Here is a 22,725-nt window from a genome sequence, read left to right as displayed (position 1 = left end):
AGGCTTCTTTCTTCAACAGTAATGATCGACCTCAGCCGTTTAGAGCAGGGGAGAAAAGCAGAAACCCGTCTTAGCACTGCTGCTGTGACTTGACTTGCCTTTGTCACTCTATTGATTCAGCCACACTGTTCCCATGGTTGCCCAAAGATTCTTCCCAGCACTCCCCTCATGACTGCTCCAGGACGCAGCACATGTGCTGGTTATCACTTGCTGTATGGCTTTAGTGCAGTTCTTGTCTGTGACTGGGTCAGATTCCATTTAGGGACTGAGGACAAAGTAGATGATGATGCTGGATGTATGCTGAAGGACTGCCCACCTGGTTTTCCCCACTGCCCGTCACCCTTGGATTTGGTTCAATTTCTCCTGTACTGATGCTCCTTTCATCACTGAAGCCCCTCAGGGAGTGTTTCCCTGTGGGATGGATGCCCCCTGCCTGTTTTTGCTGTCCTGAGTTCCCTCCTCTCTTTGATGTGCCCTTATCCCCTTGGGATATCCCCTTGCTGCTTGAGCACCCTAACCTGTTGCATGGGGTTCCTAAATCCCTGTTTCTTCCTTGGCAAATGGTGTTACCTCTCCATCAAGCACTGCAGGCTGGTGATGGATATGGGGACAAAAAAAGGGGTGAGGTTCTAAGGGAAAACCCCTAAACTCCCTTTCTGGGCTGCGGCAGTTTGCTCTTCTTGCCTGTATTCCTTCCCCAGGTATACCCAAATGTTCCAAGTGATGGAGCTGACACTAAATGCCTCCACCCAAGCTCCCTACAAACAACACAGGAATGCAAACCACAAACTCTTACTGAAATGTTTATTAAGATTGAACTTCAGAACAACGGATTGGAACACAATGTCTCGTGGAATAGAATATTTCTAAATTGATTTTGTTTTCTATGCATAAATGGGGAAAAAAAAATAAATCAAGATTATACAAAAAGAACAGAAAGTGCAGAACACAATAAAACAGTTCTCATGCAACAACTTCTTGTTTTAACCTTAAAAACAGAAAATAAGCTCAACAGTGTGAAATAAAAAACATACATACGTTATGCCGTCTACGCACTCAAACATTCATCTGTGACGTTACTTTTCTTTATCCCTTTTTCCTCATAAAACGTTATGTGTTTAACACATGCTTATAAACATTGCTAAACTCAGCAAGAGCTATTATAGTGCCCCAACTTAATAAGTTGATAAAAAAGTAGTTGTCGTACGGCCAGTTCACACAGGAACTAAATATTCTTCTTCTTTATTTTTTTTTTTCTGCTATGAGATGCCTATAATGCAGCTTTCTATTAATATGAGGCATTTAAAACAAGCTGGTCATTTGGCTACCGAAAGGGCTTAGTGTTCATGTTACATCAGAATAAAGAGTAATAACTGAGAACTGCCAATCTGTTAATAGAGAAGTCTTTCTGGTTTGGAGGCTGTTTACTACAATTTGGTTACCACTGAGTAGAGAGGGGTGATTTGCTCAAGGAAGGCTTTGCTTACAGAGGTCTACCCCCAACTCCAAAGTTTAAGGACAACATGTCAGAGAATGCTGAACTGAGACTGTAAAGCCTTAGCAGGCCAAAAACACAGCAAAAGCCTTTCAATTTGAGAAGAAACTGGTTGGTTTTGGTTCTTTTTTGAAGAAAAACATTTGCCAATAAATGGCCATAATTTTCATCCAGTTCGAACCCATCTCCAGGTTGAGGAACAGCAAGGCTGAAGGACAGGGAGAAGTCAAATGCAGACCACCCCTTGGAACTCCAATTGAAATCACATAACAAGCTGAATACGTGAACAAGCAGACCCTGCTGCTTGTGCAGACTGAAGCCACATTACAGAAGGACAACTGAACCTTTAGAAAGTTATCTAACGTAGTTTCTGAACTGCCCAGCCTGCTGAGCCTCTAACGCCAAACAGCAGTTGGTAGCTGAGCTCCTGCAGCTTTCCCCTGGGAAAACCACTTTTTTTGGATGTAACATGAGAAACAGAAAACTTTGGGTAGCATCACATCTTAAAAATGACCATTTTCAACGCACTTCACGAATGTTCAGCTTTGTCGTTTAAGAATAACAGCTAGAGGACTCTCTGTTACCATAAAGTTTCTGCAAAGAAAAATACAATTTGGTATCTTTTCTACACAGTCATTCATAACATTTCTGTGCAACATTTGGTGTTCGTTACATTTATTTGGCCTATTAAAAGGAAGCAAGAACAAAACAGCTGCAAATAAAACTAACTTCTCTTTCACAACAGATACTTCAGATGCCGAAGCTGCTACATGTGCTTGGAATATCATGCAGGAGTTCACTTATTTAAATAGGATATATATTTATAGCTGAGCTCATCTTGCATCAGACAAGGATGAGGGAAAACCTGGAAGAACTCAGTTGAAAACATTGTCGAGTACAGTGACAAAGAGCACACAACCACCAATGGTATTTTGGCCCAAACAGTGTGTATATGAAGCTATATACACACAGACACACACGCACACACACACTCACACCTAAAAAAACTCTCAGTGATTGAACTAGAATTCATTGCAGAGACTGAACCGCAGAGTGGCTGGCGAGCCAGCTTCTCATTTAAAGAAAACTACTGAAACAAGGAGTGACCACCAACACCCACCAACACCGCTGCCCCCTGCGACGTGGCTGCCTGCCTGCCCAGCGTGGAGGAAGCTTTCCCAGCTATCAACCACAGCTTCTTCTTTACTGGGAGGTGTGACCTCAACCCACATTGCTGCAAGGAGATGGACCACAGCTGTGAAAAGCTCAGCACAGGTTGGGCAGATGCGTTTTTAACGTTGGAGCTGAGGCTTTATTGAGGTATCTGGCAGTAATCATTACTGGTGCTGTTGTCATTCAAGTGCTCAGGGCATTTGGATGAGATGGGAAAGGGATGAGGAAGGCTCAGCCCCACTCCCCATGGGGTTATTTCAAGCTGCAGGGAAGGGCTCCAAATGAAAGGGGAAAAGGACACTGTTTGAAGGAGCACTAACCTCTGCTGGACGTACTGGCTTTCTCCCTCCTGGTGATGAACAACCCATGTCTTACCATAACTGCTTACTGCCAGCGCTAGCCAACATAACCATATTCGTGTTACAAAAAGCCTGTTTGGGTCATAAATCTCTATGAAATTCATCTAAGCAGTCGGAAAGGAAACATTCCTAAGAAATTATTGCTTCTGGAATCTGTAATTGCCAGCCACAAACGGTTTGAGCCCAATGAGACTCTTGCGGTCACCCGATGGTGTACGAACCCCACTTGTGCCCTTCTGAGCGGTGCGGTTTGAGCTCCTCTGCTTTCATTTGAAATACTTCAGGATGTGCAGCTTGCCGATTAGTGAAACACTCAGCAATCTGAGCTCTAACAGTGCCTCATGTACGGGCGCTGCATGCCACCCAAGACTGCAGCATAAGACGTTAATATTGTTTACAGTATAAGAGCAACTTGGAACCAGGAAACCACAAACCTACTGCAGCAAAGGTCCTACGAGATGGAGCATGCAGGATAGGTTGGACTGTACAGTACTGTAAGCAACAATGATACTTGCTAGCATCAGGAATTAAGTAAAGCCCCTTCAAAGCTCTCTTCTGCAATGAAGACGTAAAGCCATGCTAATTTACACCGTAACAAAAAATAGGTTCTGTATCAAAGGGTGAGGGATGCATTTAGAAATAAATGAGTGCCCGCTCCACCCTGAGAAGCGCCGGGGTCAAAAGGAAAGTTCTCAAACTCAAGAGAAAGTTCTGCATCAACAGATGTCACAGACGATCCCTGGTGAGCGCAGGGGAAGCGAGCGCAGTGCTTCCACAGCGTGGCCCAGGGACAGGAGGAGATACTTTGGCAGGGGCTGCCCTAAGTTAATTCTTCTGGCAATACTACAAATGCTTTGGGTGTGTTTACAATGGATAATGATTTCCTTCGGTTTTGTAGGGCAGTGAAATAGAGCTTCCTGCTACAAAGCAGTGTGCATACTGATGTGTTACAAACACGCTAAACAATGCCATCAACAATCCCAGATCTGGATTTTAATGTCAGTTCCTAGAAACAAGGCTGGGACAAACTGGACCTGCTCTGCCTTTGACTGAAACTCTCTAGGTCTGAAATGTCATTCTCCCTCTTCTCTGCTTGCCACGACATAGAGAACTGAATAAACGCATGCAACATCGGCCTGCAAGAGGGAACTCCAGCATCTCCTCCCTCCTTGCAGCTGGACCTTGGTGAGCTTGGCTGCGCTGTGAAAGAAACCTTGGCTTACAAAGGTGCTGTGCAGAGCAGTGGTGGTTGGAAGCTACATTCACCATCAATGGAACTTGTGAGTGGTGGGGAAATAGGTAAGGCTGGCAGCGAGCAGAAGAGCTATAAAAAGCATAGTGGAACCTTGCAAGAAATAAGGTTCACATAAGGACTACTAGACAGTGTTCATTTAAACAAAAGCAGAGTCTTCAAAAAGCTTTAAAAATAAAATAGTAAAGCCACTTTAAATTGCCTAACTAACTCAGCATGTATTTTACACGAATGCCAGTTATAGGGTGAAATACAACACGCATCCCTTCTACATATACGAATATCACCAGAATATATTAAATGTAACTGAGATGATAAAGATTCAAGGCGGAAGTTCAATTAAAGTATTTCTCACGACTGCTTTCTTCAATAAGGTCTCGCGTTCTTCAGTAGTACTATTCCCCTGTCAGAACACAGTTCACAGTATGTGTTCTAAATAAAAAAATATTCACCTTAATTAAAAAAAAAAAAAAAAAAAAGACTTTTTTGAGACACTTGGAAAAAAGAAACAAAGAAGTCCCACGTGATTCCATGTACTTTAGTGCTCGGAACTCCACCAGCCTAAACACAACACTGTCACCCTTGGTTAGCAGAGGGCATCACACGAACCCACAGCCTTCAGCTCACAACACACGTATGTCACCAGGAATCCCATCACCAACGCCAGCCAAAACTGGGTGCCAGCTTCAAATATACCAAAACATACATTTCTTAAATACATCGACAATTCAAGTAATTTATTAAAAACTGCTTTTCATTTTGAAATATATATATATATATTTTCTTTTGAAGGACTATATTGCAGCATGGTTTACACATGCGGTTTAAAGTACTGTAGTATCACAAGTTTGAGGCAGCAGAAATCTTAACGGTGAGCTGTGATTTGTCTGTTTGTAGCATGTGGACTGACTGCAGCCCGGAGGTCCACCCCAAAATGAGGAAAACAGCATCACAAACGCTCCTTAGAAGACGACAGATTGGAAGTTCAGTTTCTCAAGTTGCTTTAAGTGGCTGCCGGATCTCTGAGCTTTGTCTGCCCACGGACCGGGGCACTGCCAGCAATCCAAATAAAAACTGTAAATCAGGTTAGCTCAACTCTTTTAAGCTCTTCACAGAAAATGTCTTTGCATTGCAGCTACACGTCCTGAATCAAGGAAGGGGCACGGAGGTTGCGCTGATGAAATTGGTAGAGCGGCTCAGAAGAGCTCCAGCCCTACAATTCCTCCAAGACGGGGACTGGAACAGCAACACACGTGAGTGGATTGGATTTTAAGGCCTAAAAACTGTTTCTGACACAAATATTTATACAACCAGACTATGCCATAAAGTTACAGAGGTAGGCCTTCGGTTCACCTTGTTGTACTGACTCTGTGCCTTTAACCCGACTGCTGCATTCCCAGCCTGGAGGTTAAAGGAGCAAAAAAAGTGCAAGTAAGCAATGACTTCCTTCTGCCAAATGAGAATTTGCACACCCGTCCCACAAAGCTGACCTCAGGGACACCCTCCTTCATGGCAGCTTCATCCAGAGATCATTAAGTTTAAATGCCAAGAAAGCCCCAGAGCTGACCGGTACTCAAAACTCCCAGCTATAAATTGTCACAGCATATTCTAATGACATTCATTAAATTCAGCACTTGTGATAAAAACCTGCGAGTGCTGACCACCTCTCCCAGCAGCTGCTCCTTCCACCTACGGTTCACATCATGCCCTCACCTACAAGCAGCAGAACAGGGAGTAGTAGCTGTTGAACAGTATGACTGACAGCATTCACAGCAGTTTCTCAGAAACTGCAGTAATTGCTTATTTTTTTTTCTTTTTTTCCTTGAAAATGAAACAATTCTGTAGTAAATTGCACTAACAAAAATACGTCTAAAATTAACGTTCAAGAACTGTAGCTGTCAGACCAACAATATGCTTATGAAAAGAACTGATCACGGTGTCTAAGCATTTCATTCAGCTACTGCGCTAGTGAGACTGGAAATATTCAGACAAATAAACAGCAGGAGACTGTAAGATAGTTTCCATTTTCAGTTTAAGAACAGCCAAAAACTTCGTTTTTCTAACTGCTAATTGCATACACTGCGAGTCTCATGCAGGTTAATAGAACTTATCTGAAATCTAAATTGCGCTGGTAATAGAAAAAGTGTTCAGCAATGACATTTCTAAGTTGTAGAGAAAGCAATTAGCATCACAGCTACCTGTTCAAACCTATATTAATAAGGACTACAGAACTTCGTTTAGGTTTTTGCATGGAACTGCCTTTTCTTCTGCAGTTTTTGCTACAAGTAATGAAAATGCTGATTTGTTTTCCCGGGGGGAGAAAAAAAAAGGAAAAAAAAAAAAAAAAAGAAAAAAGAAAAAAGAAGAGTTCTTGATCCTGCACCTGCACTCCCTGGAATGTGGGTGAGCAACAAGTGGCGGCCTCACACAGCTGACTCGCCCTCCAGCTCCATTGTGGCGGTTCCTTTGCGTGTGAGTTTCAGGACAGTTGGCTTCTCTGCACTTGTGCTGTTGCCCTCAGTTGTCTCTGGAGGTCCGAGTCCTTTCTGTTCTTCCTTTGGCTCTTCATTGACTTCGGGATAAATCACCAAGAAGGTAGCTGTCAAAAACCCCAGGAAAGATCCCACTGAAGCCACCATGGGGATGACTCTGACTGTGCCAACCGCGTCCACCACACTACCAAGGGCAGAGGCCACGAGGATCTGGGAGATGTAAACCTGACATGACAGAATAGCACAGTCTATGCCAAATCCTCGCTTTGAGTTTCCAGGGCTGTGGTGAATGTACTGGAAAAGACAAGAAATGTGTTAGGAGGTAAAACAAGGGAGGCAACTGCATATTCCAACACCTCCCTGAATGTCTCAGCCATGATCAACTTTATGCCATCCCTTTGTACCACACTATGCATGTCCAAAGCAACAGCCACCTCATCTCCTCCTTACACTGAAGCAGATATTTACTGGGGCACTCCCTAGCATGAACTCGACTCCCAGATTGATTTTTCTAAGAAATTTACATGAGACTGTTGGTGGAAATTATTTCTATGATTTTAAAAAGAATCTCCCCCCTGATAGCAGCACAGAAATGTGTTAAAATATATGATCCTCTTGTGGTTTGCAACCCAAATGTAACAGTTCTGAAATCTGGAAAGTAAAGCTGTCCTCAGTTCCAGCAAAAATGGGGACGTTACATCTCCCCACATCCATAGCTGCATTTCCACTCACCTCAAGATCTGAGACTGCCAAGAACCTATCAAATCCTCTCACACCTCAGCACGGGATAAAGCAATTCTGAGAAAACCCTATAGAGAACTTCATGCCAACTCCATCTGACTTAATTAGCAACTCTCAAGGACAAATCTGTGCTACAAGCAGGTTTCTCACATAACTGGTTTTAGTAAGTCTTCTCTGTCACTTTGAGCTTCAGGAAAGTGTTCGTGCCCTGCTTTGATCAAAAGATTTCACGTACCTCTTTAATGTCATGGTATTGTCCCAAAAGTGCGTAAGGGCAGTAGGAGATGCTCATAGAAACTATTCCCATAGTGCTGATCATTATCATGGTGACGTACACGTTAGGGAATATCGCCATCACTGCAGTGCCAAGAGAAAATCCCAGTGTGCCCAGGATGTAGATCACTTTTATACTAAGGTCGTAGTTGTCCAAGTATTTCTGTAACAAGGCTGCAAAGATCAAGAACAAAACAAATGCCACCTTAGGGTTTGAATTTTGAGTGGCCCTGTGTGGAGCCACGGGTTGGACTGGATGATCCTTGTGGATCCTCTCCAACTTGAGATTCGATGCCCACCTGAACTTTGATTTGATGTTTCTCAACAAAGAGGCAGACCCCATGATCACAGAATGGCCTGGGTTGAAAAGGACCACAATGATCATCTGGTTTCAACCCCTCTGCTATGTGCAGGGTCGCCAACCACCAGACCAGGCTGCCCAGAGCCACATCCAGCCTGGCCTTGAATGCCTCCAGGGATGGGGCATCCACAGCCTCCTTGGGCAACCTGTTCCAGTGCGTCACCACCTTCTGAGTGAAAAACTTCCCCCTAATATCCAACCTGAACCTCTCCCCTGTCTCAGTTTAAAACCATTCCCCACTGTCCTCTCACTATCAATCCATGTAAACAGCCGCGATACTGATCTGTTCAGATGTGCCTGCACCTGTACTGCCAAAGGCAGAATTTTTTGTCAAAAGCTTTCAACTCCAGAGCTTCCAAGCATAATATCCAAAATATCCTTCACCATAACAAGGAGGCAGATGCTAATTGAAGCAAAACTATTTTCACCTTGCAACACATTTATGAGGTGCATTCCACTGCCTCGTGCAGTCTCTTACCTGAACAAACGGCAGCAGTAGCAGCATAGATTACCAGTCCCCAGCATCCCATCTGAACTCCAGCATTATAGGCATGTAACTCAGTTGAATTAGAAGGGGCCTGCGACAAACACAAATGCAAAGCCACTTTCTTTTAATGAGCACACCCAAGCAATGAGTATCTGTAAGCAGGTTTGTTAAAGGTAACTGTCCTCTTACCTTTGGATCACCCTGAAAGATGACCTGGCCCATGAAATCTGTATAGAACACAGCTTCGGCAATGATGGAAAACCAAGTTAAGAGGTGACAAACACACAATCTCAGCAGCTCCTTTGGCATCTTTAGCATTGACAACCACAAGAGTCTGACAGTTGTTTCAGTTTCCCCCTCTTCGCTCTCTGTGTCTCCGCTCGAGTTTGTTGTGCCACTCTGATTCCTGTGTCTGTACCTCTGCCGCTGCCGCTTCTGCATGTCATAGAGGTCATTCATGCTGCGTGAGGACTTGATCAAGACGATGGCATTGGCCCGACGAAAGCGATAGCGGTGAGAGCCTATTTTGCCATAGTAGGAGAAGGTGTATGAAGGCTGACGGTAGAACATGTGCCTCCGCCTCCGCATGGAGTTTGAAGTACTAGATTGCTTCATGCCTATTCTAGCGTTCCCGTTGAGGAACTCTTTTGGTAGGGAGCCATTCATATTTGGGACTTTATCTTCATTTAAGTGATTATCAAGCAACATTTCCTCCTCTTTTTCATTGTCCCTGAGGAAAGCAGACAGGTGGTTGAGTTTGGACTTCATGATCTCTTGGCTGGTGTTGTGGGGAGTGTTTGGATAAGAAGCGTCCTGAAAAATGGAGGGTTCGATGTCATGCAGAAAAAGCAGCTCTGATTCAATTTCCAGCGTGGCATCAGGCATATGCAGAACGGAGTCACTCTTACTTCTTACAATGTTCACTTCGAGGAACTCCATATTGAGATCATGCTCTGACTGAACCTCGTCGTGGAACATAGAGGCTCCGTATGGCTCCTCCTCGCTAATTACATTCAGTCGATTCAGAGGGGGGAGACTACCACTGAATTTGACACTAGAAAGTGTGTCTCCTTCCTCATCAATCCTGTCCTGCTGAGGGTTATATTGCTCTTCTTCAATGCTAAAAAGGTGGAGAGCAACAGACACAGAGAAAATAATGGCTGCAAAGAAGAAAAGGACTTGCTCTTGAGATTTAAAAATACCACCCAAGAAAGTCTGTGTCCAGTCCAGTCCTCCTAACATATAACCGATTGCTCCTCCAAGACCTGTGCAAGAGAGAAAGGAGTTTTGTCAATAAGCAGTAACCTTAGATAACCAAAAAAGCACATTCAACCTGACAAACGAGCTGCTTACGCCAGACAACCTTAACCTGCTGAAGAGTCTGTCCCCTTTTTTCCTGCAGCTCCCCTTCACAGCAATACACTGGTTGACTACATACCAGCTGAAAAGGCGTGGATGTTAAGCGCCATATCTTGTTCTTCACTGTCCACCACATCCAACAGGTACGCCCGAATTGGCCCTTCTGTTGCATCAGCGCAGAAGTCCAACACCACAACACCAAGCACTGTGAGGACAATACCGATGGGCTGCTTGTCTGGGACATCACCAATAGCCAGACCTGAGGATAACCAGATTAGGTATTAATTCACATTCCTTGTGTATTTCCCTCCATATGCTGAGCAAACTTGGGGGACATGGCACCAAAGTAAAACTAATGACCACAATTCAAATAATTAATACTTATTGCTCGGGTGAATTTCTCATGGTTCAGTCCACTGCAAAAGAAATTGAAAGCCATTGTTATGTGTCATCCCAACCTGGCTTTGAAAACTAACATGCTGAGCTAAGGTAATGTCCCACTCATTTCCTCAATTAGTACAAGGTTTTCACAATAGAGCCGTAGCTTTCCCAAAAGCACCGGAGCCAAGAAGGATATTCTTAGGTGCTAAGTTCCTTTCATTTGCATCACGATGTCAACATTTCCCCAAAGGCACTCACTGTCACCTCTCTTACACTCAATTTACAAAGAGTCTTAGATTGTAGATTAAGCTCTGTAGTAAAACCGTGCTCACGGGAAAACTATTTTTACCAGCTTTGATGGGGGCTCAGGAAAAATTATTTTCCCACATAGTTTTTTTTTGATAAACAAATATTAACAGTGTTCTGGACTTTTTCAATACCAGGTCTAAGAAAAGCACAAGAAAAAGTGAAAAGATAATTTTTTGAAATAATGCTGGAAACAGGATGTGTTGCCAGATACGCATTAAAGGGAAAACGGATCACAACAGGAAACATTTCCCTGTGAACAGGTTGCTACAATTTTCCCATGTCAAGGATCAACGAAATTGGTCCCAGCGACTGCAAACATTATGCTGGCAACCATTGTATGAATAAGGCAGTGTTAACAGTCACAGCTACCAGCGCACAATGCTCAGCACAGCACGGGAACTGCTGAATGAAAGTAAGAAGTGTTTTAAAATGGACAGCTCAAGCACAGTGTTGTTAAAGACTGTTAACACAACAGGGACGTGATTCAGCTGCTGGTTGTAATATTCACTTCTTACAGAAAAATACACCTTCCCAGGAGACACACGCAGGTGATTCTGTGATTCCCTCATCACTTACCTATAACGGAGCCATTAAGGAAAAGTGCAACTCCAAAGAGGACACCGATGCAGAGAGCAAGGATGAAAGGCCGCCGGCGGCCCCAGCTCAGCGTGCAGCGGTCACTGGCTGAACCTATAAGCGGAGTGAAGATCAAGCCCAGGATTGGGCTGAGGAACCAAGTGAGGCTGTAGTACTGTTCAGGAAGACCTACAACAAAGACAGAAAGGATTTAAAGGTTACGTGGTACGCACCAAACGTTTTACTATCATGCCTTTCAAGGTTGTGAACTGATACAAACAACAAATCAGTTAAGATTTCTTATTGACAGGAAAAGCACAGGTCATGTATCACACACCTTTAATTCAACAATAATATACTTAAGCTATCAATATAAACGAGTGATCCAGCAGTGTAACCACCTCTGTAACGAGTTATTAAAGATTTAATGGGCTGAGGACGATGGACAGCATTTGACTGGTAAGAGAAGACTCCAGTGTTGCTTTCCACCACGGCAAGCAGTGGCCTGCAGATGGCAGGCTGGTCCAGAAGAGCCGCGCTCTGGTCCTCTGACGTCAGTCCCCATCTCAGTTTATCAGCACAGGGCATGCAACCCCTCTGACACGCTATTCAGCAAAGCATTACATACAAAACAATCAGTTGCTGACAATCCAAGTGATACCTGGGCTGAAAAGCTCAGAGTCTCTGCCCTATAGAGGAACATCCCTGGATATGTTTAAAAACCGTTTAAGTGGTGCTGAGGGACATGATTTAGCAGAGGGTTGTTAGTTAGGGTACTATGATTAGATTGTGGTTGGACTCAACCATCTTTAAGGCCTTTTCCAACCTGTGCAACTCTTATGATTCTGTGATCCCTTAGCAGGCAGATTACACCAATCCCTGCCCAGAACAGCCTAGGCTGTAAATTTGGAAGGCTAATCACCTGTTATTTAAAGTACCATCAAATCCCAACCAGTGATGCTGACTTCTCCCATAAGATAAATCAGGTCTTCCCAAGGCTGCAGGGATACAGTAATTACATCACAGGAAAATAAGCCCTCTTCCCCTCCACAAGCTACCATTAAAAAAAACAATTTCACCATCAGGATTCAAAACCAGTCTAAGGCCACGGTCTGTGTGATTTAACTTAGCTTTGGCTTACTCACAAGCTAGCAAGCAATGCTGCCTTAATGGGCACCAAGTTATGGGGAGAGGTTTGCTGCCACTTATGCACATCTGCACTGGCATACAGAAGCTGGCTTGCTCCAAAGAAAATTAACAATAGCAAAGCAGAAGCCTTTAGCTCAAGCCACGTAAAACTAAATGCTAAGCAGGTTACGATATATTTAAGGTGGATGATTATTTTTTTGCAGGACATGGAAGAAACATCAATGCATAAATGCTCTTTCCCTTTTGCTTCCACAGGGCCATCCTGTTCAGAGGCAATTATGCATCAGAGGATTCTATTCTGTGCTGCAGCAAGTCTGTTCTAAAGAAATCCACACGCTAAGAGTTTAACCAACTGGAAGTAAATGTCAGTGTAAGTAAAATGGATGCAATTAAGAGCCTTCTCTTTCTAATATTCCAACAGCCACTGAGACAACTAACTTAGCCAAAAGACTTTGAGAAAGAAGATATATTGCTGTTTTAATGTTGACTGTGAGATGTAACAAAAAGGAATATAGCAAGGAGCTAGTGTGTATCCATGGGTGCTTGTACAGTTTGTTGTGAAGCACCAGCCCAGGCTGCCCAGAGAGTTGGAGGAATCCCCATCCCTGGAAACATTCAGGGTCAGGCTGGATGGGGCTCTGAGCACCTGGTGGAGCTGTAGGTGTCCCTGTGCACAGCAGGGGAGTTGGACTAGATGGCCTTTAAAGATCCTTTCTAACACAAATGATTCTTTGCTTCTGATTTTTTACTGCTAGCATTACTTTGATTTCAGTACTTTCAAAGTCAACTCTACATGTAATAACTCAAAAGCAGGTTAATGCCTGCGTTCTGGTTTGATTTTACAGATCAGTAAATGAAAGGAAAAAAGGGCTTCTACCCAACCCCTGTTACATTTAGTCTTATCTTTCTCTGTATGAGTCAGAGGAGAGAGACCGAAGTGCTTACTTGAGAAGGTTTTATTTCCCCTGATTGAAAAGGGTGATCTTCCCATCATCTATAATAAATCAAAGCCTAAATCCAAATATTTGCATTGAAAATGGCTTGCAAAAGATAGGAATCTTGGTGATTTCAAAACAGAGCTAGAGACATATAGTAGCTTTTATGGAATAAAAAAGGAGACTCAACCAAGTATGTAAGATTTGAAGATCCTTCTTTAGACAAACCACTTTGCATTTGTTTATTGAACTTTAGCTGCCAAAATATGCATCTTTAAGAAAAAGAGGCCAAGATAACAATCTATACAAGAATAGCCCCACGCCAAGAAAAATAGAAGAATTCCTAAAATTCCATCTTGGAGGAGCTTTGGGTAGCTCTCTTATTAAAGCTGAGATGTGCTATTGATTAGATGATCAAACCTCTGGTCTTTATCAAGCAGAAGATTGAATCGTGTTCCATGCCATGAAGAGCCAACTCTCTACATACAGACTTAGTCTGCTGCTCTGATGTCTGCTGGGAAGCCAGACTTCTGCAAAGCTCACAGCCACGTTCTGCCATGGGGCTTCCAGGAACGATCATTCTAAGGCACAGAGCTGCACTATGCCATGAGGTGAGACTTCAACATGTACCCTGTAGATATTCTTCAAAGCACTCATGCTTCATATTGACAGCCTACAGGACTTGCATCATTTCAGTAGTTGGGTTGCTTTGTGCCACACATTCTGATATAAATAAGTTCTAGACAGGGAAAGAGAAATCCAACCCCAATGGTTCAATCTAATCCTAATGGTTCCTTTCTCTGTGTATATATGCTGGATGCTTATCTACACAACCATTTAATACAGCATTTTACAGTATGAAGACAGCTTAGAAGGCATCCAGGCCAGGACAAGACAACCATGAGCAGAAACAAAGAGATGAAGGGAATATTTTGACACCAAGAGCTTCCTTCCAGTATCCCCACCTAGTGGCAAGGGCTCAGATGCAGCACATGCTTAAAATAAACTTGGCTAAGGTGAGGTGCCAGGCCAGCAGCCCAGCACTGTTCAGCCTCTGATGTGCAGAACAGATGCATGGATGCTGGTTTGGACTAGATTTTATGGCAGCTCTGCACTGTGAGCTTGGCATCCAAATGTCTGCCTTGCCATAGAGGAATGTAAAATGCTCCAACCTCTGAGAGCTGCTGTGCTCACCTACAACAGGCTGGAACTAGACTGGGACTGATTCTGAATGGCTGAGAACAGTATCCTTTAATAAACACCGTTAGTGGAAGCTGCTAAGACTCACATGTGGACTGGAAGGCCAAAGCAGCTGCATCCCATTACCAGCTTAAGATAAAATAAAAGAGTAGCCTTAATTTTCCAGGTAGTGGCTCCACCAGAGGACTGCCATGCATCAACTTGGAAAAGCAATGATGCGGCATCTTGGGGAGAAAAAAAGGAGGAGCAGTAAGTGGAGCATTATGCTTTAGCATTCTGCTGATGGCAAATCTGAGGAAACACGCAGGAAGAAAACCACACTGGATAAACAAGGTTAATATTTGTGTGCCACGAACTGAATGTGGAGCAGGTCACAAGTCAGATGCAGAAGTCTCATACAAATCAGTGAGAAAAAGAGCAAAACACAACAACAGCTTCTGTTAGCAGCGATGACTGCCACTGAGACCCTTGTAATATGGCATTTCCCAGCCAGCTACAAACAAACAGGACACTGGCTTCTAGTAAATAAGGGTTTGTTTTTTCCCAGACAAAAAAGTGCCCAACAATAGTGGGACCAGCACTGCTCACGGTTCACAGGAAATGCTCACTGTGTCACCATCAGTCTAAGGGCTGCGTGAGGTCACGAGTTACATGGAAGAAAGATTAACTCCCATGCAGCAGTTTCTATTCAAAACCTCTTTTTGATAAGTGCTATTGGGGAGGGGGGGAAAATAGTTCTTTATAAGCTTAACAATAAGATCTGATATGGGAATAGGATGCTAAGTGCCTGTTTTCATTCGTCAGAAATCATCACCTAGAGACTTGTTTGTACATTTAAAGTAAACACCATACAAATCTCTGGGCTCACACAAGAAGCTGTCATGCCTTGCGAATACTTCTTATTCTGCTGCATAAAACACCACACGTTGCTGGAAACATTCATACATAGATCTGTTTGAACTGCACTACACGAGCTGTTCTGTTTAGACCTTATTTTTAAAGTAAAATCAGTAATCATCAAAAAGCTGTGATGATATGAGAACATCAGTATCTGCTCTCAGTTTTGTTACAAGAGAATCACAGGACGGCTTGGGTTGGAAGGGATCTCACAGATCATCCAGTTCCAACCCAGTAAGTGCAGAAGACAATGCGAACTCAAGCATTTTAGTAGTGGGGTCTCTGTATGAGGAACAGGGATTTCAAGAGGAGGCTGGAAGAAATGCATCCAGATGTCTGCTCCCTAAATATTTACAACACAGAACTATCACAACTGGATCTAATCACAAATCTTTTTGCTTCTTGCTATTTTCCTTGGGTTTTAAGGCTTGAAATGGCTTACAGCTTGCACGGGGCTCAGTGCTGACAAAAAAGCCTGTATTCAAAGCATTGGATGTTGACTGGTGGTCCCAATGCTTCACTGCTGCACAGAGAGCAGCTCCTATGAGAAACCTTCTGGCCTGAAAGAAACTGAGCAATAGGGAAGGGTTATGAAAAGCATCCATTTCTCCTGGTGCCTGCTGCCACAATGAACCATTTCCCAACACGAGAGCACGAAATGCTTTCAAGTACCACTGGAAATCACAGCCTGATGTTGTATGGGAAGCGAGAGCCTCCCCAGTTTGCATCCCTGATATTACAGTATACTGGCCAAGTATGTGTGATCACAGGGCTCATTGCAATTGCAAGCATGCAGGTGGGAGAACTCAGAACAACACTGCTACCCTGAGGGTTTTAATTGCTGTTTGCTTTCTCCTGAAGTGCCTATCAAGTCATCAGGCATCTCGTATTTGCTCAGGGTCTCAGAAGTGACCCATTGCTATAAACAGACCATAAAACAGAGCAACAGCATAACTGTAGCTTAAGTCTTCCCACTGGTAAAATTTACATCCTGCATTTCCTTTTGTGCCTGTCAAATATGAGCCTTTCTGCTTAGCTGGCAGCATTCACAAGCTGTCAGCACATTATATACGTCTTATAGGCAGGAGTACGTGCACTCCGCATTCTGAACATACTTTTCTGGAGCACGCTGTCACCCAGTTGCAAGCAGCCCATCCTCTCCTTCCCCTCCTGCTTAGCTCCTGTCAGCAGGGATGTCTGCATGATGCCTGGGCTCCCTGCATTGCTCAGCACGGCTGTGAAGTGAAGATAGGGTTGTCTGCTTGGCTTCAAAGAGAAATCAGTTGTGGGCCAGGAGAGCGGATGGATAAAGCACGCTGCCACTGTTTGGATGGGGTTATTAGCTTTGAAGGGGGTGACAAGCAAGAGAACAAATAACTGGAAGGGATGTTATGAACACATAAAGAACACAGTAGTTTGAGGGACTGATATCCAACAGCAAAATACAGATCTCCAACTCTATGAGCACAAGGGACTGCCTGCAGCCTGCCCTCAGTGCATCTGGAACAGTGTGAGGAGCAAAGAGAAAGGGCTGGAGAGATGCCTGCATTCCTCTCCCACTGCCTTCACCGCTGTCATGTCCAAAAGTTTATGGGTTCATGCTTTTAAAATGCACCTGCATTGTTGCTTTAGTTGCTCTGTGTTGAAAGGACAAGGATAGAGACTGTAGCTGGATCTACACTGAGATAAATGAATAAACAATAGGAATATCAGAAGGATCAAATTATTTCAGAGATGCTGGAAAAAGCACACAGCATTTTCTTAAAACTTGGACTTCAAACCTTAAACCTCTCTAGTAGCTGGATGCAAACGAGTCGTGCTTTGACAGCAGAAACCACTTCTGAAAATGTGGCACTGATGGCAGCAGGCTCTGCTTGATGCCACTGGCTTCATGCCATGCCTACGGTGATAAGAAGATCCATCCACTTCCAAAGAACAATCTGAACAGCCCGACTGGCAATGAAACAATGCTCTTGCTCTCTTCAGTACAAAGCATCAGTGCGTGGCTTCACGTACAGTGTTGGAATGTTTTTAAGCTCTAGAAGAGTAATAACCCCTCCTGACCAAGCTATTTTGCCTTTTGGCACAGCTTTTGGTATTACCCATTCAACAGCCTGCAAACAGCAAACACGGTGGGTCAAATGACAGACCTGAAGGATGGGATTAAGGAAACAAGTGACAGGCCTCTTAGAGGATTTCATCATCCAGTTTTCCCATTTTCTGCCTCAGTTCAACTACTGCTTCTCAGCCTCCTACAACTGTCCTCCCCATCTCTTACTTGGCAACTGTGGGAGTCAGCAGTGTTTCATTAAGCTCTGCAGCCATTCTGCCAAAGTTGTAGAAAGGTTTATGTGACTTCTCTGACAATTTCTATTTGACAGCAATGTTTTACAGCGCTGTGTCAGGAAAGAGAAGCACATGTTAAGAGAAGTGAGCCAAAGGTATGTGTGAAAGGGGGAGAGGGGAAGCAAAATCCTGAGAAAAGCTGAGCTCTGAAGCATCAGAGAAAGAACACATGCACTGAACTGCAGTCAGGAAAATATGGCTTTCCTTTCAGCATGGTTATAAAGACTGCCAAGTCAAGCTTTAAAAGCTCTATTGATTTCTAAGTTTGTAAACCTGCAGTAATTCAGGTAGAAGATCACTTCCAGCTTGTTACCCCTGTAGCAGTCCAACTTTCTACTTAACCAACATAATCAAGACACGGCTGACAATGTTAGCTACTCCCGAAGATGAGGGATGAAAGGCCAGACATATGATATACTCAGTGAAAGACCAAAGAATCGATTGCTGTTGTTGACCTTATTATAGTAAAAAGCCACTGCTGAAACCAATTCATTCGAGTTTTCTAGATTACCGGGACCATTTTATTTGGCTCTTAAAAAACTTCTTTTCATCGTGTCTTTCCCTATCACTCATTAACCAATATTCAGAAATATATCACTTTGACACCAATAATGAATCTGCATCACAACACTAAATGAGCTGAAATGGAACACAGATTTAAACCCAAGCGATGTCCAACATGCTTAACCAGCAGCAATAAAAACAATTCCTATTAACCCCCCATCTAAGAGCAAGTCCAAATGTATAGCAAAGATGTATGCAAACCCATATACGAATGCAGCAATCAATCAATAGTTTTGCCACACTAATCCTTCCTCTCCTTTATGGGCTTTAATTGAAATGCATGAGCTGTACGTGATGCCCCACTTCTCTGTGCATTACGTAACACTGCAGCACTTTGCTGCTCCGTTCGCTGCAAGATTAGACATCAATTTACAATGCCATGTGTTGCCTGAAGATATATTGCATCCCAGTTTATCCCAAGCTCAATAGTTTTTCATCACTGCTTCAACAATATTGGCAAATTTATCAACAAAGGCATTTCAGCTCAAATCCCCAAATTCAAGAGACTTAGATGCACAATATAAAACCTTTTAGAACCACCCATAAGCCTGTTACCAACAGCAGAGCTTTTGTTGCAGTGATTAACACATTAATACCCTGGGATACGACCATCAATATACGTAGCTGTACCAAACCCTAAAAGCCAAGAACCAGTGCTAGCACCTATTTTTCCTTCACTCCAAGCCAAACCTCAATGCAGACTGAAGTGACCTTCTCCCACCCCCTAAGAAGTCTGGTTAACAATCAGAATAATCACAGAATCATACAACATCCTGAATTGGAAGCTACAAAGACCACTGAGTCCAACTCCTGGCTCCACACAGAACCACCCCAAATCCAAACCCTATGAGGGTACTGCCCAAATGCTCCTTAAACTCCAGCAACCCGGGGCCACGATCACTACCCTGAATAACAAAAATAAGCCAGAGCAACATGATGAGTTCTCCAGGATATCCAAAATCTTGCCAAGCAGGCAGCCAGGCAGAGTATGGCCAGCACATCATTCATGGCCCTGCAATGCAAGCAGCAAAGAAAACAGCTCATTTCCAGCCTCAGGTTACACGGTGTAGTAAACACAGTGTACGTGAGTAAAACACAAGGAACTTTTCTTTGCACATTGATAGAAATCAGCATCTTCTCCTTCAGTTTTTAGGTTTTATCATGCTTGGAAAGTCACACAAAAACAGCAACTCAAAGATGGTGTTTTTTTGGCTTGTGGGCTCCTGCAGATGCCATGTGAGCACACAGGGATTACAGACCGGACAGTTGATCTCTATATTTCAGTTGGGATCACATTTGCATAGTCCTTGTGAGGGTCAGTAAACAGGGCAGGCAGCTTCTCCTGTACTTACCCCAGCTGACCTAAAGCAAATGTAATAACCAATAGATGTGACAGCTATCTTGTACAAGCTTTGTATTCTAGCAGACATCTGTCCAGCTGGAAATACCCAGGGCTAATGCCACCTTGGGCCATTCATGTCATGCAGCCCCAAAAACCCTTTACTCCCCTTCTTAAGGCTCAAAACCTCCCCCCACAAGCCAGCTGTTAGGCTTACTAAAAGGGTACTGCTAATTGTCGCTGTGCTGCAAAAATCAACCCTCTGCCCTTTCTAAAGTCTTTAGGACTATTGGATTGTTTATGGTGGGAATAAACGCTCTGCCAGCGATCATTTCTGTCACAACTGTGCTACTGGGCAGCCCTAGCAGCTAAAAGGTCAGAGCAGCACAGCAACGCTGCTCGCTGTTCAGTTCTTTGCTATTTTAAAGCTGGTGCTGAATTAAGACACATCAGTACGTGCACTGATTCTCCTTGTTTGTTATTCATAGCGCATTTAAGAAGAAAAAAATAAAGGAATTCTGAAAATAAACCATGCTAAGCTCCTAAAGAGAACTACATTCCTCTACGTGGTTGCCTTTATTGAGGTTAATTCCTCACGTAGCTGTATCGAGTGAAACACAAATCCTATTAGCGCTTTGACTACTTGCTTCAAGTGAACTGCGGGTTTCGGTTTGGAGGCCTGGTTTCCTACTTGGTCACATCCCTGCTCCAGGAAAACAGCCTTCACCAGTGGTCTTAACAAGCTCTACATGTACAAATGCTAACAGCACGACTATCATACAAGGCTTTTTAACCAACTGAAGGTGTTTATACAGCCTGCCTTCAACTTTTTGAAATGCCTCTACTCTTGAAGTATGTTCTACTCATGTTCCAGAGATGTAAATGTGTAGCTGATTTCACAGGATCATAGAATCCTTCCTTTACTGGGGGCCCCAGGCCTGGATGCAGTACTTTCAAAGTCTTCTAAATTCTAGCTTAAAAACACCTATCTATCTTGATGGAGCACCCCAATAAGACAGCAAACATTTCCTTTCCAAATACTCAACTGAAGAGAATCAATCATCAATCATGAGAACCAGGCAAATATGTATCATTGTGAAAAGCAGTTGTGCTGCACATCACTTGTCACCTTTGTGCTGCAGCTTGAACTTACAAAAGAAGGCACTGCAATCCGTGCAGGAGTTACAGGAGGACCCACCAAGATGCCATCATTCCAAACAGGAACACTGACTGGAGTCCAACAACCAGCAACCTTTTATCATCGAGAACCACGAAAAAATAAGGGGAGAAACAAAGAGTACATCTGCTCTTCATTTGTGCTATAGCTTGGAACAAAAGATCAGATGTTTTGAGGCTGCAGAGGCATCTCATCGCTACATAATTTGTCATATCTGCATCAGAGTACAATAAACAATCATTTTCAGGTCACCTGATGTAGCCCATGTAAGACAGCAGGTATGCTTGTAATGACTCCTCCTTGCCAGTAAATGCCTGGCATGGTGAGAGCTTACTCCCAGCTTTCCAAATCAGGCAAAGAAAACACAGGGAATGCTGCAACCGTATCCACTACAACTACTCCATGCCAGTAAACAATCATTTATCTGAATACCAGCGGCACTCTGCTGCCCTCAGATTCTTGAAGGTTTATCCCAGAGCGTCAATGTTTAGCACTGATTTTACAATATGCAATTTAAACCTAATTTTTTAGCCAACTATGTAAACTCCGAAGTGTGCAAAGTTGATCCCTGCTCTCTAAAAAGAACAATATTTTAACTTCTAGAAGCATCCAGACAAAACATTTGTAAGAGGTATTAAACACACACAGACCAGGAGCTCATTTACAGCCAGCAGAATACGATGGGAATTTGCAGGTTATCCTGAGGGCAGGTGGTTGGTTCTGATAGACTGAATTACAGAAAAACCATTGTTGACAGAGCAGGACAACTGATAAAAGGAGGAAACTCATGTTTTTAAACAGTCTATACATGAAAACACATAGAAAATGATCCAGCTCTGTTTATTGCTTGAGTGGGAGAGACCAGAAGTCAGGATCCAGGAGACAGAAATACAAGTTTAAGGTGATTTCAACAGGAAGCATACAAAATTTACCACCACGTTAAGAGGAATTGCACTGCATCACAGTGGGACCCTTGGCAAAGACAAAACTGATGCTGAGGGCAGAACCAGACCGACTCTGTTGTTCACTGACTGCAGTGCTGAAAGCAGCACTTCCATGGGGAAATGGCCACGCTTCGTTTTAAGGCTCCTTGAGGTCAATGGAAGTTAGGTCTAAAGAATTAATGGAAAAAGAAGCATCAGTGCTGCACCGTACCCACTGTTACTCAAAGAGTTCAGAGAGCGACAGGAGCTATTGGGGATTTATCCAAACCCATGTAAATAAGATCTATGACCCAATTTTTCCATGTTTAATTAAACGGACTTGTATTAAATTTTATCATCAGGCTGAATCAGCAGCTCAAAACCTTTCCAATACTTTCTTGCAAAATAGCCTGCAGGAAGCATATCTGAAACCTTCTCAACTGTTGTTTCGTTAAAAGAAGATGATTAAGACAGAGTCCCAGAGGGTGCATCACAGCAGCAACGCTATTGCAACAAGCACACAGGAGACTCAGAGGAGAACTGAGCTTAAGGGGCTGCAGCTTTGACAATCCTCTTGAAGCGAGCTTTATTAAAGCATTACGTGATTTGGCAGCAGCCTGTTGACATTCTTTTCATTTCAGAAGTGGCCTTAATTTTATTTCCTTGAAAAGTAAAGACTCCTGTTCATTAAGGAGTGCTTTCCCCCCCCCCCTTTTTAATCTTGATTCACAATCTACGTTCAATAGAAAACCCTCAACTTGAGGGGTTTTCAAGCTGGCACAGCACCGCCAGAACTCATCCTAAGAGTTGAAAGGTTTCTTTCTACAGTAAGGAAAAGGCAACTGCTTGCTGGAAAACTGCCTCGCCTGCAATTACGTGGTAATAAAGAACAGGGAAGCACTATGGTGTTGCATCTGTTATCACTGTGCTGTTATTA

At 43.4% G+C, this 22,725-nt stretch overlaps 1 protein-coding gene and 1 long non-coding RNA gene across 8 annotated transcripts in view; one reads left to right on the top strand and one right to left on the bottom strand.

The window, feature by feature from the left end:
* Positions 1 to 790: 790 nt before the first annotated feature.
* SLC45A4 (solute carrier family 45 member 4) overlaps positions 791 to 22,725 on the bottom strand; it is a 64,251-nt gene continuing 42,316 nt past the window's right edge. For 6 of the 7 annotated variants that reach the window (XM_015856394.3, XM_032442925.2, XM_015856392.3 and 3 more), the window contains 6 exons: positions 11,259 to 11,447; positions 10,072 to 10,251; positions 8,823 to 9,898; positions 8,625 to 8,724; positions 7,748 to 7,959; positions 791 to 7,065 (listed from right to left, as the gene is read on the bottom strand). In XM_015856394.3, the coding sequence (XP_015711880.2) occupies positions 6,703 to 7,065; positions 7,748 to 7,959; positions 8,625 to 8,724; positions 8,823 to 9,898; positions 10,072 to 10,251; positions 11,259 to 11,447 (2,120 nt within the window). In that variant the 3' untranslated portion in view covers positions 791 to 6,702. The remainder of the gene's footprint in view (positions 7,066 to 7,747; positions 7,960 to 8,624; positions 8,725 to 8,822; positions 9,899 to 10,071; positions 10,252 to 11,258; positions 11,448 to 22,725) is intronic. The other variant, XM_015856393.3, reaches the window with a different exon arrangement.
* Positions 11,351 to 22,131, top strand: LOC146761660 (uncharacterized). Its single transcript, XR_014942384.1, has 2 exons — positions 11,351 to 11,483; positions 12,663 to 22,131. It is a non-coding gene; the product is annotated as an uncharacterized LOC146761660 (long non-coding RNA).

The sequence above is a fragment of the Coturnix japonica genome, chromosome 2 (genome assembly GCF_054131305.1).
Source record: "Coturnix japonica strain WE chromosome 2, WE-NBRP24, whole genome shotgun sequence".
Classification (NCBI taxonomy): Eukaryota; Metazoa; Chordata; class Aves; order Galliformes; family Phasianidae; genus Coturnix; species Coturnix japonica.
This window is presented reverse-complemented; position numbering and strand designations above follow the sequence as displayed.